This window comes from Spea bombifrons, chromosome 1 (assembly GCF_027358695.1).
Source record: "Spea bombifrons isolate aSpeBom1 chromosome 1, aSpeBom1.2.pri, whole genome shotgun sequence".
Lineage (NCBI taxonomy): Eukaryota > Metazoa > Chordata > Amphibia > Anura > Pelobatidae > Spea > Spea bombifrons.
Window position 1 is genome coordinate 112,135,571 of NC_071087.1, and position 15,240 is coordinate 112,150,810.

Consider the following 15,240-nt stretch of genomic DNA (forward strand, 5'->3'; position numbering starts at 1 on the left):
TCAAGACCCCGCGACCCGGAGGATTCGGGCCTTGACCCGGAGAAGCGGTGCTTCACCCTGCAATCTCCGGGTCAAACCCGGAGAGTTCCCAGGTATGAATGTATGTGTATGTGTATCTACACATATATTTTAGACAGGTCAGCCCTTGAGGGTCAAACAATGGCCAGAGGTTATTTGTGAGGAGAGAAACCAACACATTCCAGATTTTTTTGCATGTACTATTCTATTAATTCAATAAATCAGATTTGTGCTTATATTTTCAATATATTATAAACACATTTTTCACTCATATATACAGCTTTTTGTCTAATAACCCAGATTTGGTCTCAAGGGGGTACCACTTTATGTGTGGGTGTAAAATTTTAAAACATGCGTGTATATGTTTAGCTATAGACTTTTTGTTGCTATAGTAACCAGGTTTACTTGGAATTCTTAAGGAGATGGGTCAGTGCTTTGCAATATTCCATTATAGCACATACTTCACGCTAGGAGTCTGGGGAGTCCTTGGGTTCCTACAGAGTATTATACATACCAGGAATGGGAAAATCAAAAGATTTACTGATCTACCCAGCAGATGGCTAGAACATATCACATCTCACCAGTGAAGGGGAGACATACATTCGGGCAAAAGTAGAGAAAATGGGACTTTCCATATTATATATAGTACGTTTAAAAAAAACTCCAGAGAACAAAGCCCCTTCCACGTTATGTGTCAGACAGCTTGTTTGGGTATAAAGTTTATTGCAGAATTATCAAAATTAAATTAAAAGTAGATGCATTTATTAGTATGTGAAGTAGAGCTATGCAAGTCTTTCCATTGTACACTAATAGAGGATTCGCTGAGAAACATGTAAGTGTTTTCTTGATGATAGACATCAGAAGAAGGCAACTATATAGGATGGGAGGGTTGCTGCGTGAGGACTAAAACATAGAAAAACGACATTTATTTCTTATGTTTAGTGTCTGTGCTTTTAGCTCACCTAAACTGTATATCCTATATTGGATAAAACAACAAGGGTCCAATCTGGATTTTAATATATACTTCTACTGAACACTGAGACAGTTGCTTCTTACATAAACAGGAAGCATACTTTAGTATGGGAGTGCAGCTGAGCATGTGCAAGGTCTCAGTGGTCTCAGTAGACACAGCCAGAGGAGGAAGGCGGTCTCACTTTCTAAATCCAGTTTGCATGCAGTAAAATACATTGGAGTCCAACATGCATTAAATAATCATTTAAATAAATAATTTTGGGGTGGGGGCTTGACTGTTATTTTAAAACCTAAAGGTAAGTGGATTATCACTGGCAGTCCTTACTAAAAAGTAAACTGGCTAATATTCAAGATAACGTGATCACATGTGCTGTATTGAATTGTAATATGGCCATTGATACATATGACACACACTCTATAGGGCAATATAGACAGCTCTATATGGCAACTTAGAGCATTAACTTTGGGCATTAACCTGAAGTTGAATATTATATTAAATAGAAGGGGGTTTCTGACCTAAATTCAACTTATGATTGACGAACAGTCTCAAGCATTAGTATGAAAACGTATTGAAAAAAAGTTGTATTTTCATATTCTAAGTTTATTTACATTAATTTTCTTTTTGAGACTTAGAATAGATAAATATAGCACTTCCTCCACAAGACATGGGTTGTCCAGGTCACTACCAGCTGAAGACCCCTGGTCTATAAAATATCCAGCAGTATATATGCTGCTTTGACTCCATCCTTTCTATTATATTCCTTATTCCCAATTGCCTTGATTTCTCTATCACTGATTAAGTAATTAGCATGGTGCAATCCTTGTTCAAAAATAGTGCTAGTGTGAAGAATTTTCACTTTCCAAGGGTGCTAAATGAATTAACCCAATAAACCATTTCTAACACTTCCTATCACTGTCATCCTCTCTAAATAACATTTGTTTATGAGTTCAGAACCACATCAAAAGAATCTAGTTGGCAAATCCTGTGATGCCTTATTGGCATCTCCGATAGTCCCTGATATGATATCACACTTTTACTAAAAAGTGCTTGAAGTGTAATATAATATTATGTATTACGGATATTATATTTTGCATCAAAACAAATGGCCACTACAGTTGTACATGGGCTTGTTAACAGAACATACCAGAAAAAGTCTTAAACAACTTCAAAATGTATAGTTTAAATGAGAGAAGGGGTGGACAACCATTTGAATATATGTATGGTAGGGTTTCTCAACCCAGACCAACGTGTATTCCCATCAGTGGAGGTTTGATGTTTTTCCTCATGCAAGCACGGGTGGAGTTTTGATTATTAGAGGTTGTAAATTGATTGATATAACTGATTGATATACCTGTGCTCATGCCATCTGAGAGATTTTGAACGTATGCAGTGTTTGATGTTGTAAGTAAATGATTTGAAACATAATGCCAGAAGACTGAGTGGACAATCCAGCATGAGTATTTAAGGTACAGTACGGATGTTTAAGAATGCTTAAATACATACATACTAATTGCGAAGTATGAGGAATCAAAAAATGGCAGACCCAATGGGCCAAACCTCTCTATAGTCACATTCTATCCTGATTCTTTGACAACCATACACATGTGTCTGGAAACCTTCTTTCACCAACCTTTGTGAATAGAACTGTCTGAAAACTCACTTTGCTGTTCTGGAATACATACAAAATATTTTTAGTCTGCTCATAAAATCAATTAATTGACCAAAGGACATCAACAGATTTCATGATATAGCATATATATTGTTAAATGTATTTCACGTACAAAAGAATTCCAGAGCAATGAAACTTTAATAAATAACTTGCTATGAATTTGAACGACATGATATCATACATTTAAAGTTGCAAAACTCCCAAGCAGCTTCCACATAAGGGTCTCAACTGGAATAATAAAGAAAGAAAAAAATGAAATAAGACTTACACGTCTTTAGCTGGCAGGTTCTTTCCTTCAACAAGCCTGAAGTACAGAGCTGTATTCCTGGCCATAACGGCGACAGATAAGTAATAACTTGTGGTGGGGTCTTCAGGTCGAGAAGATTGGTCACCAACCTCTATAATTCACCATGTCTTTCCCCAAGGATCCCTGAGCTCCACTCAAAGCCATCCTACGTTGTCACTATCTCTTGTCCTTCAGTGTCCAGCTATAACAACCTGGGAAAAAATCCTCTTAGTATCTCTCCTTCATGTTCAATAAACTGTATGCCCAGGTGAAGAATACAAAAGTAGACATGCGTACCCAATTCTCCACACCTCTTCAAATCCTGTCTGATTTACAGCCAAACTCACTGGACAGCATTTATTTTTTTAATCAAAAATCTTTCTAAATGATCATCTCAGGCTGTAGACCCCTACGTTCCACTTCCCCTTTTAACAGACCAGGTGTCGTCTGGATTTCCGTTCGTACGATGAAGAGATTCCAGCCACAGGTTGCAAGGAGAGAGATGAGCAATAATGCTGTTCTGCTACATTTCTCTGCCTCCAAACCGTGACAGGGAGAACTGCATGCAGAGGAGGGGACATCTTTGCACACTCCCCCCCCACCCAGGTATTCTTGTACTATGGAAAGGAGCCACTGTTTACCTGTGTATAACTCTGCATGACTCTACCGCACGAAACAAGCTCCCCGCTGGATGTATGAAAGAAATCATGCTGTTTGCCTTCCATTAATACATCTACTGAGCTGCTCGTTCAAAGACTTAACCGTTGCCTGCCAATGCAGCCTGTAATGCCTTTCAATGATGGCTAATCTATACAAAATATGGATTACAGTACCGCAATACGCCAATTAAACCTTAAGAAAAAGTAATAATGGGAAAGGAGCTTTTGTTCAATAAAATACATATGTGCGGGCGAATGCACGTGTACAAACGTGGATAGCTAAAAGAATTTCTGTATATTCCTGGTAAATTGCTATCTGTACAATTTAATGCTCTATTAGAAAATTCTACAGGCAGCGATTTGCACCCAATGCAATTTATTGGTTTAACATTTGGACTTTGACTTGGAATACTTTGTTGTTGGCAGCTCTATTTAATGTTGGATGGAAATTACTGATTAGCCTAGAAAGTACTGATTCATTAAATCATCATATTAACATTTTCTTACTTGTCACTGCCTGGGTGATGGAGCCATTTAATGATTGCGTGTTAAGGTGGTTGCCAAAGCACACTTTAGAAATATAGGGAGTGCTTTGTCAATCCCAGGGGTTACAGCTAAAATTTGCTAAATAAAAAAAGTTCTCTCAATAGGATGTAAAAAGACTTTGGATGGATACTATAGGCACTGGACTATATCTTCTAAGAAACTATTTATCTCCAAAGCAGGAGAACTACTTGCTAAACGGAGTGCCCTTTTCAAGGCGGTTTTTCCTAGTTAGCAGCTAGTGATTATTTCCCCCTTACTCCTCGCCTAAATTTTTGCTCTGTTCTGCCCATTTCCCCTTACACTTCCCTACCTTTCCTGACCTTCATTTGGACAGTTTTTTTGCTGGTTTTGAGACTGGCTCGACTTGCTCCTGGTTGCATCTTCTGATTCGTCTACCTCTGCTTCTACCTATGAGTGTGCCCTGCTCCCGTAGCTACCTGGTCCGCTTCTTTAGCCTGTGAGTCTATCCTGCTCCTTTAGCTACCCAGTCTGTTCTGCTGAGTGTATCCAGTGTCCTCTGCTTCCTTGTCCACCACAAGGCATTGTGTAGTACCCCAGGCTACATTTCAGAGACTGCTCTTCTACTACCTCAAGCCAGGTAACAACATCTTTCTCCCAAAGCACTTTTAGCACACACTTTGGCAATTAGCTGAATGACAGATGTTATTATCACCCAATCAATTGGGCCCATTTATAGATCTCAGATGAAGGGCTGAATTGACCCTTCTGGGATTTGAACCTGTGGTTTGACCAGGCAGGTACATCTGTAACAATATCTTGGACTGCATCAGAAACTACAGAAATAAAAATGGGCAGAATAGATAGACCACATGTCTCTATGCTGTCAAATGTTACATTTACTATACTATACTATACTATACTACTATACTATAGCACAGAGTATGCAAAACATTAGGAGTTAGTGTTACCATTGACATTATTCATTAGACCATAACAAACTGTCTATATTATATAACATTTAAAAAATTATGAAGACAGTGGTACTCAAACATTGGTCTCTAGTCCACCATTGGTCCCAAAGACGGCTCTTGGGGCAATTTTAAATAAAGTCATGGTTCTTGGAGAAATGCACAAATGCATATGGGAGAAAGTTGGAGCAGGAAGGAAAAGTTGCTTAATGTTTTAGGTTTTGAATTAAACTGTTATCGTAGCTTTCAGTTTTCTTTCTTAATATTTGTAATGTATATGGCATGGAGTATGAATGCGTCTTTGAAAGCAGGGACATTGTATGTACCTATTTCAGGACAGCACTTCACTTCACATTTCAGCTTCCAGAGAATGTAAATTTAAACACATACATTGTGGAAATAATATATATATATTTTTTTTTTAAAAGAACAAGTGTAATATGTTGCTGATATTGTATAACGTAGATTTCTATAGTCCCAAATATGTTTACTCAGCTCATGTATGACTTCAGAAATCCCTTGTGCTGAGTCCATATCATTGTCATTAAGGACAGGAAGCTTACGGACTGAGGACAACAGTTGGTGGACCTATATGGTGAAACTGTTCCTACAGCACAGTAAGATGTTTTCGGAAGTTGGCTCACCATTCAGCTTAAATACTTGTTTTTCTATTATGTCAATATGTGTTTACAGCAATAAAATAGACTTTAAGAGTAACTGACTGGCGAATAGGGAAATAAGCAGCAGTTGGCGCTGTTTGTAGCCTCAAGGCCTAACTAAATTAAAGGTAACATCAGAGTGTTTAACAGTACTGTTAAACTGAGGGGCCAGAGCTACCGGGAAGTCCTTATTGCACTTATTTGCCTTTATAGAGTCTGGCATTTTTCCATCCCTCTTGTTTGCTAGGATTGATGTTTGAAAACAGTACTACAAGGATCCCAATCTCTATTGATGCCACATTAGTTTTGTTACAAAAGAGAAGTGCTCGGAACAGAACCTTGTCTCCCAGCATCCTAACAGACAGTTTCCTAGGACACAAACTATGAGGCAAGAACGGGTACCACAAGGACACATGCATGCTACGGCACAGGGATACAAAAACATGGGAAGGCAAAGCCTGAAGCTTTAAAGCCTTGGTGTCCATTTCAAGGCAACAAAGTGGTACATACAATAGAAATAAAACAGGTTTCCATACACATCTAGTTTATTAACACACTTGTGTCTCCAAACTCATTTTACTGTATAAGGTTTAACTCAATGAGGGTGAAGTCCACATAACAAAGCAAACCCTGTATGGATACCTCCAGGGAATCATAGGTCTGTGAAGGAGCTTTAACATTCTTCAAGGGACAGTCTAGTGCCCCGAACAGCCTCACTGAACATAAATACATTTTAAAGTACTTATTATGTATCTTAACATGATTTATTTTACATGGAGAGACAAAAACCCCACACTTACCATCTTGACGATGCTACAGCTGCAGAACTATAACCCATCTACTCACTATGATTCCCACCAGGTTCCGCTGCTCAGTGAAGCCAATTACTGGCAGGAAAGGCCATTGATTTCAAATATATTTGCCAAATTGGCAAATTAGATCCTCTGAAAATCTTATGTGAGACAGTCTTCCAACTGGCTGGAGGTGAGTACTTCGCTCATGGCTGCACAGGAGCAAAGCAAAGTCTCTGGGGGATGGGGGAAAGGGAGTATCTGTATAGAGATGATCCTAATGAATCGCTGTATGCATTTGGATGAAAGGAATGTCAAATATGAAGTAATAGCCATCATATGCATTAAAGTGCTTATAAGGGCTACAATGTACACTCAAGCATTAGAGAGAGCATAGTAGTTAAACACTTGGCACAGTTATTGTCTGGCTTATATACCGAAAACCACGTAAACATTTTATTTTTGCTCCCCAAGTTGCAGTTATAAGAGATTGTCTGCTATTGATTATATATATATATATATATATATACACACACACACACACACACTATATATATTATATATATATATATATATATATATATATATAGTTTATATTTTTTACAAAGGTCTATAGAGCCCCTAGTGGCCCTCCTGGAACAACAACATCCAGTAAGCAATACCTATTACTGTATATCATAAAACTGGAGCTTGCTAAGCGCAGAAAGTATTGGAAGTAAATGTGTCACAGGTTTGGGCAACAATCCAAAGCAGTCAGTGTTGTAGGGTAAACACATAGGTTTAGAGTCTAATTAACAGAAATCAAGGCATACATTACAGTTTTGGAGTATGGGTGAATTAACCGGGGAAAGCAGAAAGATTAAAAGACATTAAATATAAGAGGAACAATACGGAGCCTACAAATTGTCACTTCGCCCTTACAAAGGCAGCCAAAACCTGGAAACAACAATGACCCTAAAATGGAAGTTTAAGGGACAGTTTAATGTGCATTCTTCAAAATGAAAAAAATAATGAAACAAGTAACGTAAAAGATTTACCTGTCCTAGAAGCTGCTCCTCCGTGGTCCGACATGTCCTGCCATTGACTGGCTCAACTCATCTCCTGCGTGCGAAATAGATCGGGCGCAGGGAAAGGGGCAAAGCCATATGGGGGGCATTCTGCATTTGGGATCATCCCATTCATTTGCACCGTAAACATTTAAATGGACTGTGCATTAAAGTGCATATGATATCTGGAGTGTCCCTTTGCCTAAAAGGAAGACATAACAATTGTCATGAATTATTGCCAAAAAATAAAATAGGACAACTGCACACGTGGTATATAATGCATACATATTGCTTCTTTTAAACACCAGTAGATATGTTTAGTTGTGGAAATGAACAGTTAATTTAGAGTATGGGAAAACATACACACTTACACAAACACTATTTATACTAAACAACAGTGAGAGAACATTCCTAAACAAAACTGTAAACCACGACAGGAATGTATAAAGTAGAAATGATTTACAGAGAAAAAAAAATCAGTGGAATTTAAACATGAGACAATTACATTCGCAAGGGTTCTCTTTGAGGATCACCCTCTGAGTAGCAAAATCTGATCTGATTAGTAAAAGAAACACCTAGCCAAGCAAAATGTTAAGGGAGTTTGCAGTACGAAGACCTTGACTGATGCATGCAAAGCCAAATGCAAAATCTCACAAGTCAAAATCTCTTAATTATATTCAGGAGGGGAACTAATTATCCACCGTCTGCAAATGAGAAGCTCTACTCCACCAGCACCATCAAGAGAGACCAACACGCACCAAGCACGCCTGGGAACTCTCTGGGTTCGCCCGGTTACTCCGGGTCTCCAGGGCACTAAGGCCAAACTCCGGGTGGCAGGAGTTTAGCTATTTTGGTCCTGTTTAGTGTAAATACTGAAAATGCGCTGGCAAATATGTTTTTACCAGCCCCAAGCATAACTTTGATGCAATGCACTCATCAAAGTAAGTGTCCCTGAATGGCAGTCCCATGTTTAGTGACAAATATGCATACCCGGAGCCTTCCCTTGCGGTACACGGCCAGGTCTGCACACCGATGTCGGTGGGCGGTCCCACTGATGTCGGGGGAGTTGCCGCAGACGTTAGGGGCAGTGGGAAACACCCCCATTTAATGGGAAAAATGGGTGGGGAGTGGGGCGTGTCAAGACCAAGCTCCCGCGATCCGGAGGATTCGGGTCTTGACCCAGAGAACCAGAGGAGCAGCGCTCACGCGGCAATCTCGGGGTGAAACCTGGAGAGTTCCCAGGCATGCAAATATGGCTATGCGAAACTGGGGACCAGTTTAGCTTTTTGGGGACCAAGATGGCACTAGAGACAAAGATGGCACAGTTTAACTGTGTGGGTGCAAAGATACCATTGTTTAGCTGTTTGGGAAGCAGCATGGCACCATTTAGCTGGTTTGGTCTTGTTTGGGGACCAGGTTGGCACTGTTTAGCTGTTTTGTTCCTGTTTGGGGACCAGCTTGGCACTGACTAGCTGTTTGGATATATTTATATATATGGCACTGTTTAGCTGTTTGGGAAGCAACATGGCACCATTTAGATGTTTTGGTCTTGCTTAGCCAGTCCCGACCACAACTTTGATGCAATGCACTCATCAAATGTCCCTGAATGACAGTTAGTTAACGCTATCTGACAACCATTTCTGACTTCACAGTTTTGTGTTAAGAGTTAAGACACTGATAATGTGTAAAAACTGTGTGATGTTTAGTCTTCTGGACAATGGCGCTAAATTCCCCTCCAGTCTTAACAGCGTAGCATATATTTTGAGCTCATGGCGCACGTTTAAAGGATAGTAATGGCGCACGTTTAAAGGATAGTAATGCTGCCTATACATGTCTCTCTGTACAGCTTTGCGTATTCACCAGGGCAAACCCGCGGGCACATTCGGAGAGACCAATGAAACCACTCGTTTCCCTCCAGTCAAAGTACGGGACTACGGAAGCTCGCACAGTGATAACACCGCCCACCGATGAAAACGTGTCGATGGGCGGGATCTTGTTTCCATGGTTACATGAAGCTGCCGGATTGTCCGGAATCAAGCGCACGGAGCAACATGGAATTCGATCTGCGAGAATATTTTCGGGCGGCGTTTGAGGATAAATTGCTGGTGTGAGGGCGACATTTAACCATTTCCTCTTCGTAGTGTATTTTAGTGTTTCTGCCAATATAAAACCGATATCTCTTATATGTCTATTCTATCGACTGTCTGATTTCCTCCAGCCTCGATTATATAAACAGTTACTACTAGCAACATCTGTCTGCTTTCACTATACTAACTTGTTGCACCCGTCTGTGATATTTAACATAATTGTTTGTTGTTTTTTCTTACAACATCCGGTTATGGAACAATAGAGACCAAGGGTTTGAGTATTCTCTGCATCCCTCACACCTGCTCGGGGGGTCTTGGCCTATAGTAGGGCTTTTAAAACCAAATAACCACTATTACTTAAAAATAAAATAATAAAACCACTGGCCCATGAATTTTAGAAGTCATGAAATACTGTGATAAAGGCATAAGGCTGTAAAATAACAAATTTGGTAAGGATGATATTGGCAAAGTGAAGTATAATAGATTGCAAGCTTTCCAGACTATCTGACAAATTGTTATTAACATGCCTAGAATAGACCTAAGTAGTCTCAAAAGCTTGCAATCTACTATGCTACAGTAAAGGTATAATAATATTTTCAAGTCCCCTCCAAAAACAATTGCTTCTGCACCTGGCTTTTAGCTTTGACTCAAAAATGCCCACCCCTATTTTAAAGACATATCTCCAAGATCAGTGAAGTTCGAGGTATAATTTCACAACACCTTGAGATCTGGGGCTGCCGTCCGATAAGAACATAAGGGTTGCCTATTCTTGCTTAAAAGGCAAGACCTGGGATCTAATGGATTTCCTACGTTTTAGTGAGTTGTGTTTATCTTTTAATTGTCTGGCTGCTTTATAATAGTAATAATATATTATTCCGGGGAAAAACACCAGAAGGGCATTTGTTTACTCTAATACAATGAAATGCTGTCTTATAGGAAGATGCCAGATCGGGAAGATGATTTCTTGACTCCAGCTACGCGACTGTTGGAGAAGAGGAGAGAGATGGCAGAAGTTGAACAAGCTCTAAACAGCCAGAAGGAGGTGATATTTTTCTTGTGTGTTCATTAAACCAGGTCCATTCTGTTGCAGTCCAAATAAAAGCTATGCACACGTGCCTATTCTTCCTAATAATTCATCTTTAAGAGAAATATTTCACATTATCTATAGGAAACCACCCAGCTTCTGGAATCAAAAAAGCACCATTTATTATAATTCAAATGTAACAGCCAGCCAAACGAACTAAACTAACGCGTTTCGCTTTATCAAAAGCTTTTTTGGGACTACAGACCAGAATAAAACGATCTTTACAAATCCATAGTTTGAGGCTTGATCTTGTCGGTATTGCCGGTGTTTATTTATTTAGTTATTTATTATAATTAGAACAGAAAAACACTAGACCACCAAATTAAAATCTATTGCAGGAGTTCCAGATGAAGACGGAGAGCCTGCAGCAACGTCGCACTGAGCTGGAACACAAGGAAGAGAAGCTGAAGGATTCTTTGTTCAAATTTGATAAGTTCCTGAAGGTATAATACAAGGCAAAGGGCATCATTGTCTTGCAATTGGATATTGGATCTATGCTCTGGGGAAAATGAATATAACACTCTCCATGTTCTGTAATTTCCTACCAATCCACAAATAACTCGGGGCCCCCCATGTTTAAAAAAACACTCCTTCTCCAGTGCACACAATGTTTAATTGCCCTGTGGCCCCAATATTACAATCCCCTAATTTGAAAAAAAACAATGCAAGATAGGGATGTTGGGGAGTACACCAAACCCATCAGAAATTTGCCCCCGATACAGCTGCATTGGTCAACCTCCCGCCCCTGATGGGAGCTTTTATACCGCCTTTATGATGGAGACTCCATAGTCAAGCGTGCCAGCCCTGTAAAGGATCTGGGGAAAGTGTATTTCCCCTTCATGCTTTCCAACCGTGAACCTTGGATACAGAACCCAATGTACGATTGCACTTTTCATCACCCACTAACTTTCTGTAGGAGAATGACTCAAAAAGGAAGCGCGCAATGCGCAAGGCAGGCGAGGAACGTCAACTGGCCGCACAGAAGGAGCTAGAAGCGATGAAGCTGCAGAAAGAGAATGCGCAGTTGCTGTCCAAAAAGAAGGCTCTGCAGCAGCGTCAGGAGAAGAACAGCATATACCAGCGCTACCTACAGACCGTGTTAGAGAAGACAGATGAGGTAACATCTGCAGCCGGCATCCTAGTTAATCCACACAATTCTGGCAGTAGTTGTTGGTACAAGTGGAGCAATCAGTTGAAACATTCCATTAGTTGCTATGGTGACAGCATTACATGTACCACTCTGCAACACAATTTACCTCATCATAAAGCTGATTCAGTTGCATTAGTGTGTATTTTCTGTTTTTTTGGCTACATCTATAGAGATAACACGGTACGTCTTTATTTAAACCATAGACTGGCATCGTCTAGAAGGTTTAAGCAGAGACGCCTCTTCAGCTAACAGGAGCACTTTTTTTTGTGCCTTCAGTTCCAAGAAGTGCAGGAGATGATAGATCGGTTCAACACATTAATGGCAACGCAGACAAAGCTTCTGCAGAGGGACTTGAAGAACCAGGAGAAGACTGAACAAGAGAGAGCGCGCTTGTCGCGCTACCAGGAGGAGGCGCGCAGCCACATCTTGGAGCAAAATAACCAGTTGGCAGAGCTCCAGGGAAAGCTGGAGAAGGCACAGGCCCTTGTTCTTCAGTGGGTAGGAATCAATATGTTTATTGCCTTACGCTTACCAATAGAAGCGCTAATTTTAATACATTAAAATAACGAAAACAATGTTTTCTAATATTTTACCATGAAAATGTTCCTCAAACCAGTTCAGTTGACCAAAATACTACGTAATATATTAATGTTAATATTAATTTGAAGAAACCCAATATGCATAGGTTTTTTTGGAAGGTTTTTTTAGGTTTTATTGTTATTGGGCACAGTATGTGTTTTTGGAGAGTATACAACCCAGGGTGTTTCACTAGGAGTATTTGGACACTTATCATGCAACCAGTTGGTTACCAATCCCTGGCAAAGGGAGCCATAACTATTTTTTACGATTGCAAATTACATGCAACTACAAAGAAAATCACCAAAATGTGTTCAGCTGCAACTCCAGAAATACCACACATATAGTTTTTTTTGTATATTTTTTTTAAAATCTACATGACACACTTATTTCACTGCGCAACAGCACACAAAATAAGGCAAGGTAGGCTCACAGAAATAAAAGCCTACATGATAGAACAGGCTCCTGAGGCATGCTGGATAACCGTTTTATTGTTTTTTTTTTTCTTTTTTAACTATTATTGAGGCTGCTGAATATATTATATATAGGAGAACACAAGGCATCCATCAGTTCAGTGTTGCGAGATAGCACAAGACTTCTCACAGTGTGTTGGTTTAATGGTGGTTCCTGAGGACTAACTCAGGTGCGAGGGAGTCCCCTCCACCAGGAACCGCTGGATAGAGGTGTGCACGGGAGCGCACACCACTACTTTCTTCGACGTTCCACGTCATCATGATTGGGCCCCCTTTTTTATAACGTCATGGAACGTCATGAAAGGTTTTAAGGAGTTTAAAAGAGACACCTTGGGCAGACTTTGACACTCTTATTGTACAAAGTCCAGGGAATGCTCTAAGTTTTAGTAACTAGTACATTGTAGTGGAACAGGATTGAGATATACAAATTCAGACACACTAATTACTGTTAGTGGAACTTTCTAAGAGCATGGTATTGCTTCTTCCTCCAGGAAGGACTGAGCTGTCCCTGTATATTGCATAGCTACATCACTGAATAGTATTAAGAATTCTCATACATTAACTATGCATTGTGCTGGGCCAAATCGGACCTTTCTGCAAAGGAATCTGACTGGGATTTGCTCTTGAAAACGCATAGCGATACCAGGCAGATATTGAGCGCGTCACTCCTTTCCTCCTAGGGTAGTGGAGGGCTTACAGATTCTGCTTGTAATTTCTGGGTTTTCAGGAATCCCGCTGGGCACAGATACAGAACACTGCAGCGAAGAATACACTACAGCTGGGACGCATCAGAATGGCGACACTAAATCTATTCCAGACCATCACCAAACAAATGCACATCAGAACAGATCTTTCAGTGGAGGATACAGATGAACAGCTTGAGAAAGTAAGTTGAGTTGCTGTTTACATATTCCAAAAGACACTCTATAAAAGTATTCATCCCTTACCCTCGTACAATGTGGGTGTACTTCTGACAATAGAATTTGTAACTTTTTTGTTTTAGACAAAAAACCCACAAACAAAACACTTTTTAGCCTGTGTGACTTGCCCTAACAAACAAAATAATTAAAATGCAGTTAGATGCTATTAACCCCTCCAGTCCTTGGAGTTTTCATAACCAAACCATTTTAACCATATGTTTGTTAAAACATGATTCCCCTTTACCATATTTGAAGAACCCGCACAAATTATACATGATTTTGTTCAGGAGAAGTAGGGCCTTTTAGAATAATAAATACATAAAACATAATAATTGACAATAAAAAAACTAAAATAGAACAAAAATATCAAATTTTTCCAATCTTTAATTTTAAGTTTTTTGCACTGTTCCCAGTACAGTTTAGCTTTGGTTATCTCTCATACATGTTTTATGCCAGTGATGTCATGGTAACTTCATTGCTTCCAATATATATATATATATATATATATATATATATATATATATATATATATATATATATATATATATATATATATATATATATATATTTCGTTTAGATTATCCCCCCCCCCATATTTTCCTCCTTGTGATCTGTTTTATGCCAATTACAATGTGATCACCAAGCAGGGCTCCATAGCCCTGTATTGCAGATTACAATAATCGCAATCAGCCAGAAATGGGAGTAGTGGGAGAGCCCTCTCCTCAAGTGAACTTCCGATCAGTGTCAGCACTGACACCCACCAGCAGGGAAAGCCTGATCAAATGATCGGGTTTTCCTGAAATGATAGTGTACCAGCGCTCGCAGCGATGCTAGCTTCGGCCGAAAGGGGAGAGTGCAGGCTTGTCCTGCAACAAATTCAGGGCGTACTTACCACAAGGACGTAAAGGTGCAGCCTAAGGGGACTAACTGGTTAAACAGTTACATTCTCTGGAAGCTTCACACCAAAAAATGGCCATTTTACATCCACCAGTCTAGCAATTGCATTCATGTATACAATGTAAATAACTAATTCTGTAGTTGTGCAGATGAGTGACTTTGTGACCTTTTAATACTATATTTTTAATATTACAGATTAAGATCTGCTTTATGGATCTTGACGCTATATACAAGGATCTGAAGAAGGCTGACATAGTGCCACCGACTCCAGCTGTAACTACAGCCAACTAACTCTCCATCTCACCTTTACTGCAGATCTAGCGTATGTCACTGACCACTTCTCAAATCTTATTGACTTCAATAAAAACGATATAGTTGCCGAGATCAGTCCTGTCTGTACATTGTAACCCAATGTAAATAAAGTGGTATTAAACTATGGTACCTAAAGGCTATAACACCAGGTCTCTTGTGTTTTCA

The 15,240-nt window shown here is 39.7% G+C and overlaps 2 protein-coding genes and 1 long non-coding RNA gene across 5 annotated transcripts in view; 2 read left to right on the plus strand and 1 right to left on the minus strand.

The window, feature by feature from the left end:
• The window catches only part of RASAL1 (RAS protein activator like 1), a 38,367-nt gene extending 34,870 nt beyond the window's left edge, over positions 1 to 3,497 (minus strand). For all 3 annotated transcript variants that reach the window (XM_053468776.1, XM_053468783.1, XM_053468770.1), the window contains exons 1-2: positions 3,244 to 3,497; positions 2,929 to 3,158 (exon numbers count right to left, since the gene is read on the minus strand). In XM_053468776.1, coding sequence (XP_053324751.1) covers positions 2,929 to 2,993 — 65 coding nt within the window. In that variant the 5' untranslated portion in view covers positions 2,994 to 3,158; positions 3,244 to 3,497. The remainder of the gene's footprint in view (positions 1 to 2,928; positions 3,159 to 3,243) is intronic.
• A 109-nt stretch (positions 3,498 to 3,606) lies between these two features.
• Positions 3,607 to 6,276, plus strand: LOC128474670 (uncharacterized). Its single transcript, XR_008346385.1, has 2 exons — positions 3,607 to 3,809; positions 5,987 to 6,276. It is a non-coding gene; the product is annotated as an uncharacterized LOC128474670 (long non-coding RNA).
• Positions 6,277 to 9,609: 3,333 nt separating this feature from the next.
• Positions 9,610 to 15,218, plus strand: CFAP73 (cilia and flagella associated protein 73). The gene is made up of 7 exons (XM_053457069.1): positions 9,610 to 9,683; positions 10,600 to 10,705; positions 11,086 to 11,190; positions 11,664 to 11,864; positions 12,174 to 12,395; positions 13,674 to 13,832; positions 14,959 to 15,218. Exons 1-7 carry the CDS (start codon positions 9,628 to 9,630, stop codon positions 15,052 to 15,054), a joined length of 945 nt encoding a protein of 314 aa, XP_053313044.1. The 5' UTR covers positions 9,610 to 9,627; the 3' UTR covers positions 15,055 to 15,218.
• The last annotated feature ends 22 nt before the right edge of the window (positions 15,219 to 15,240 follow it).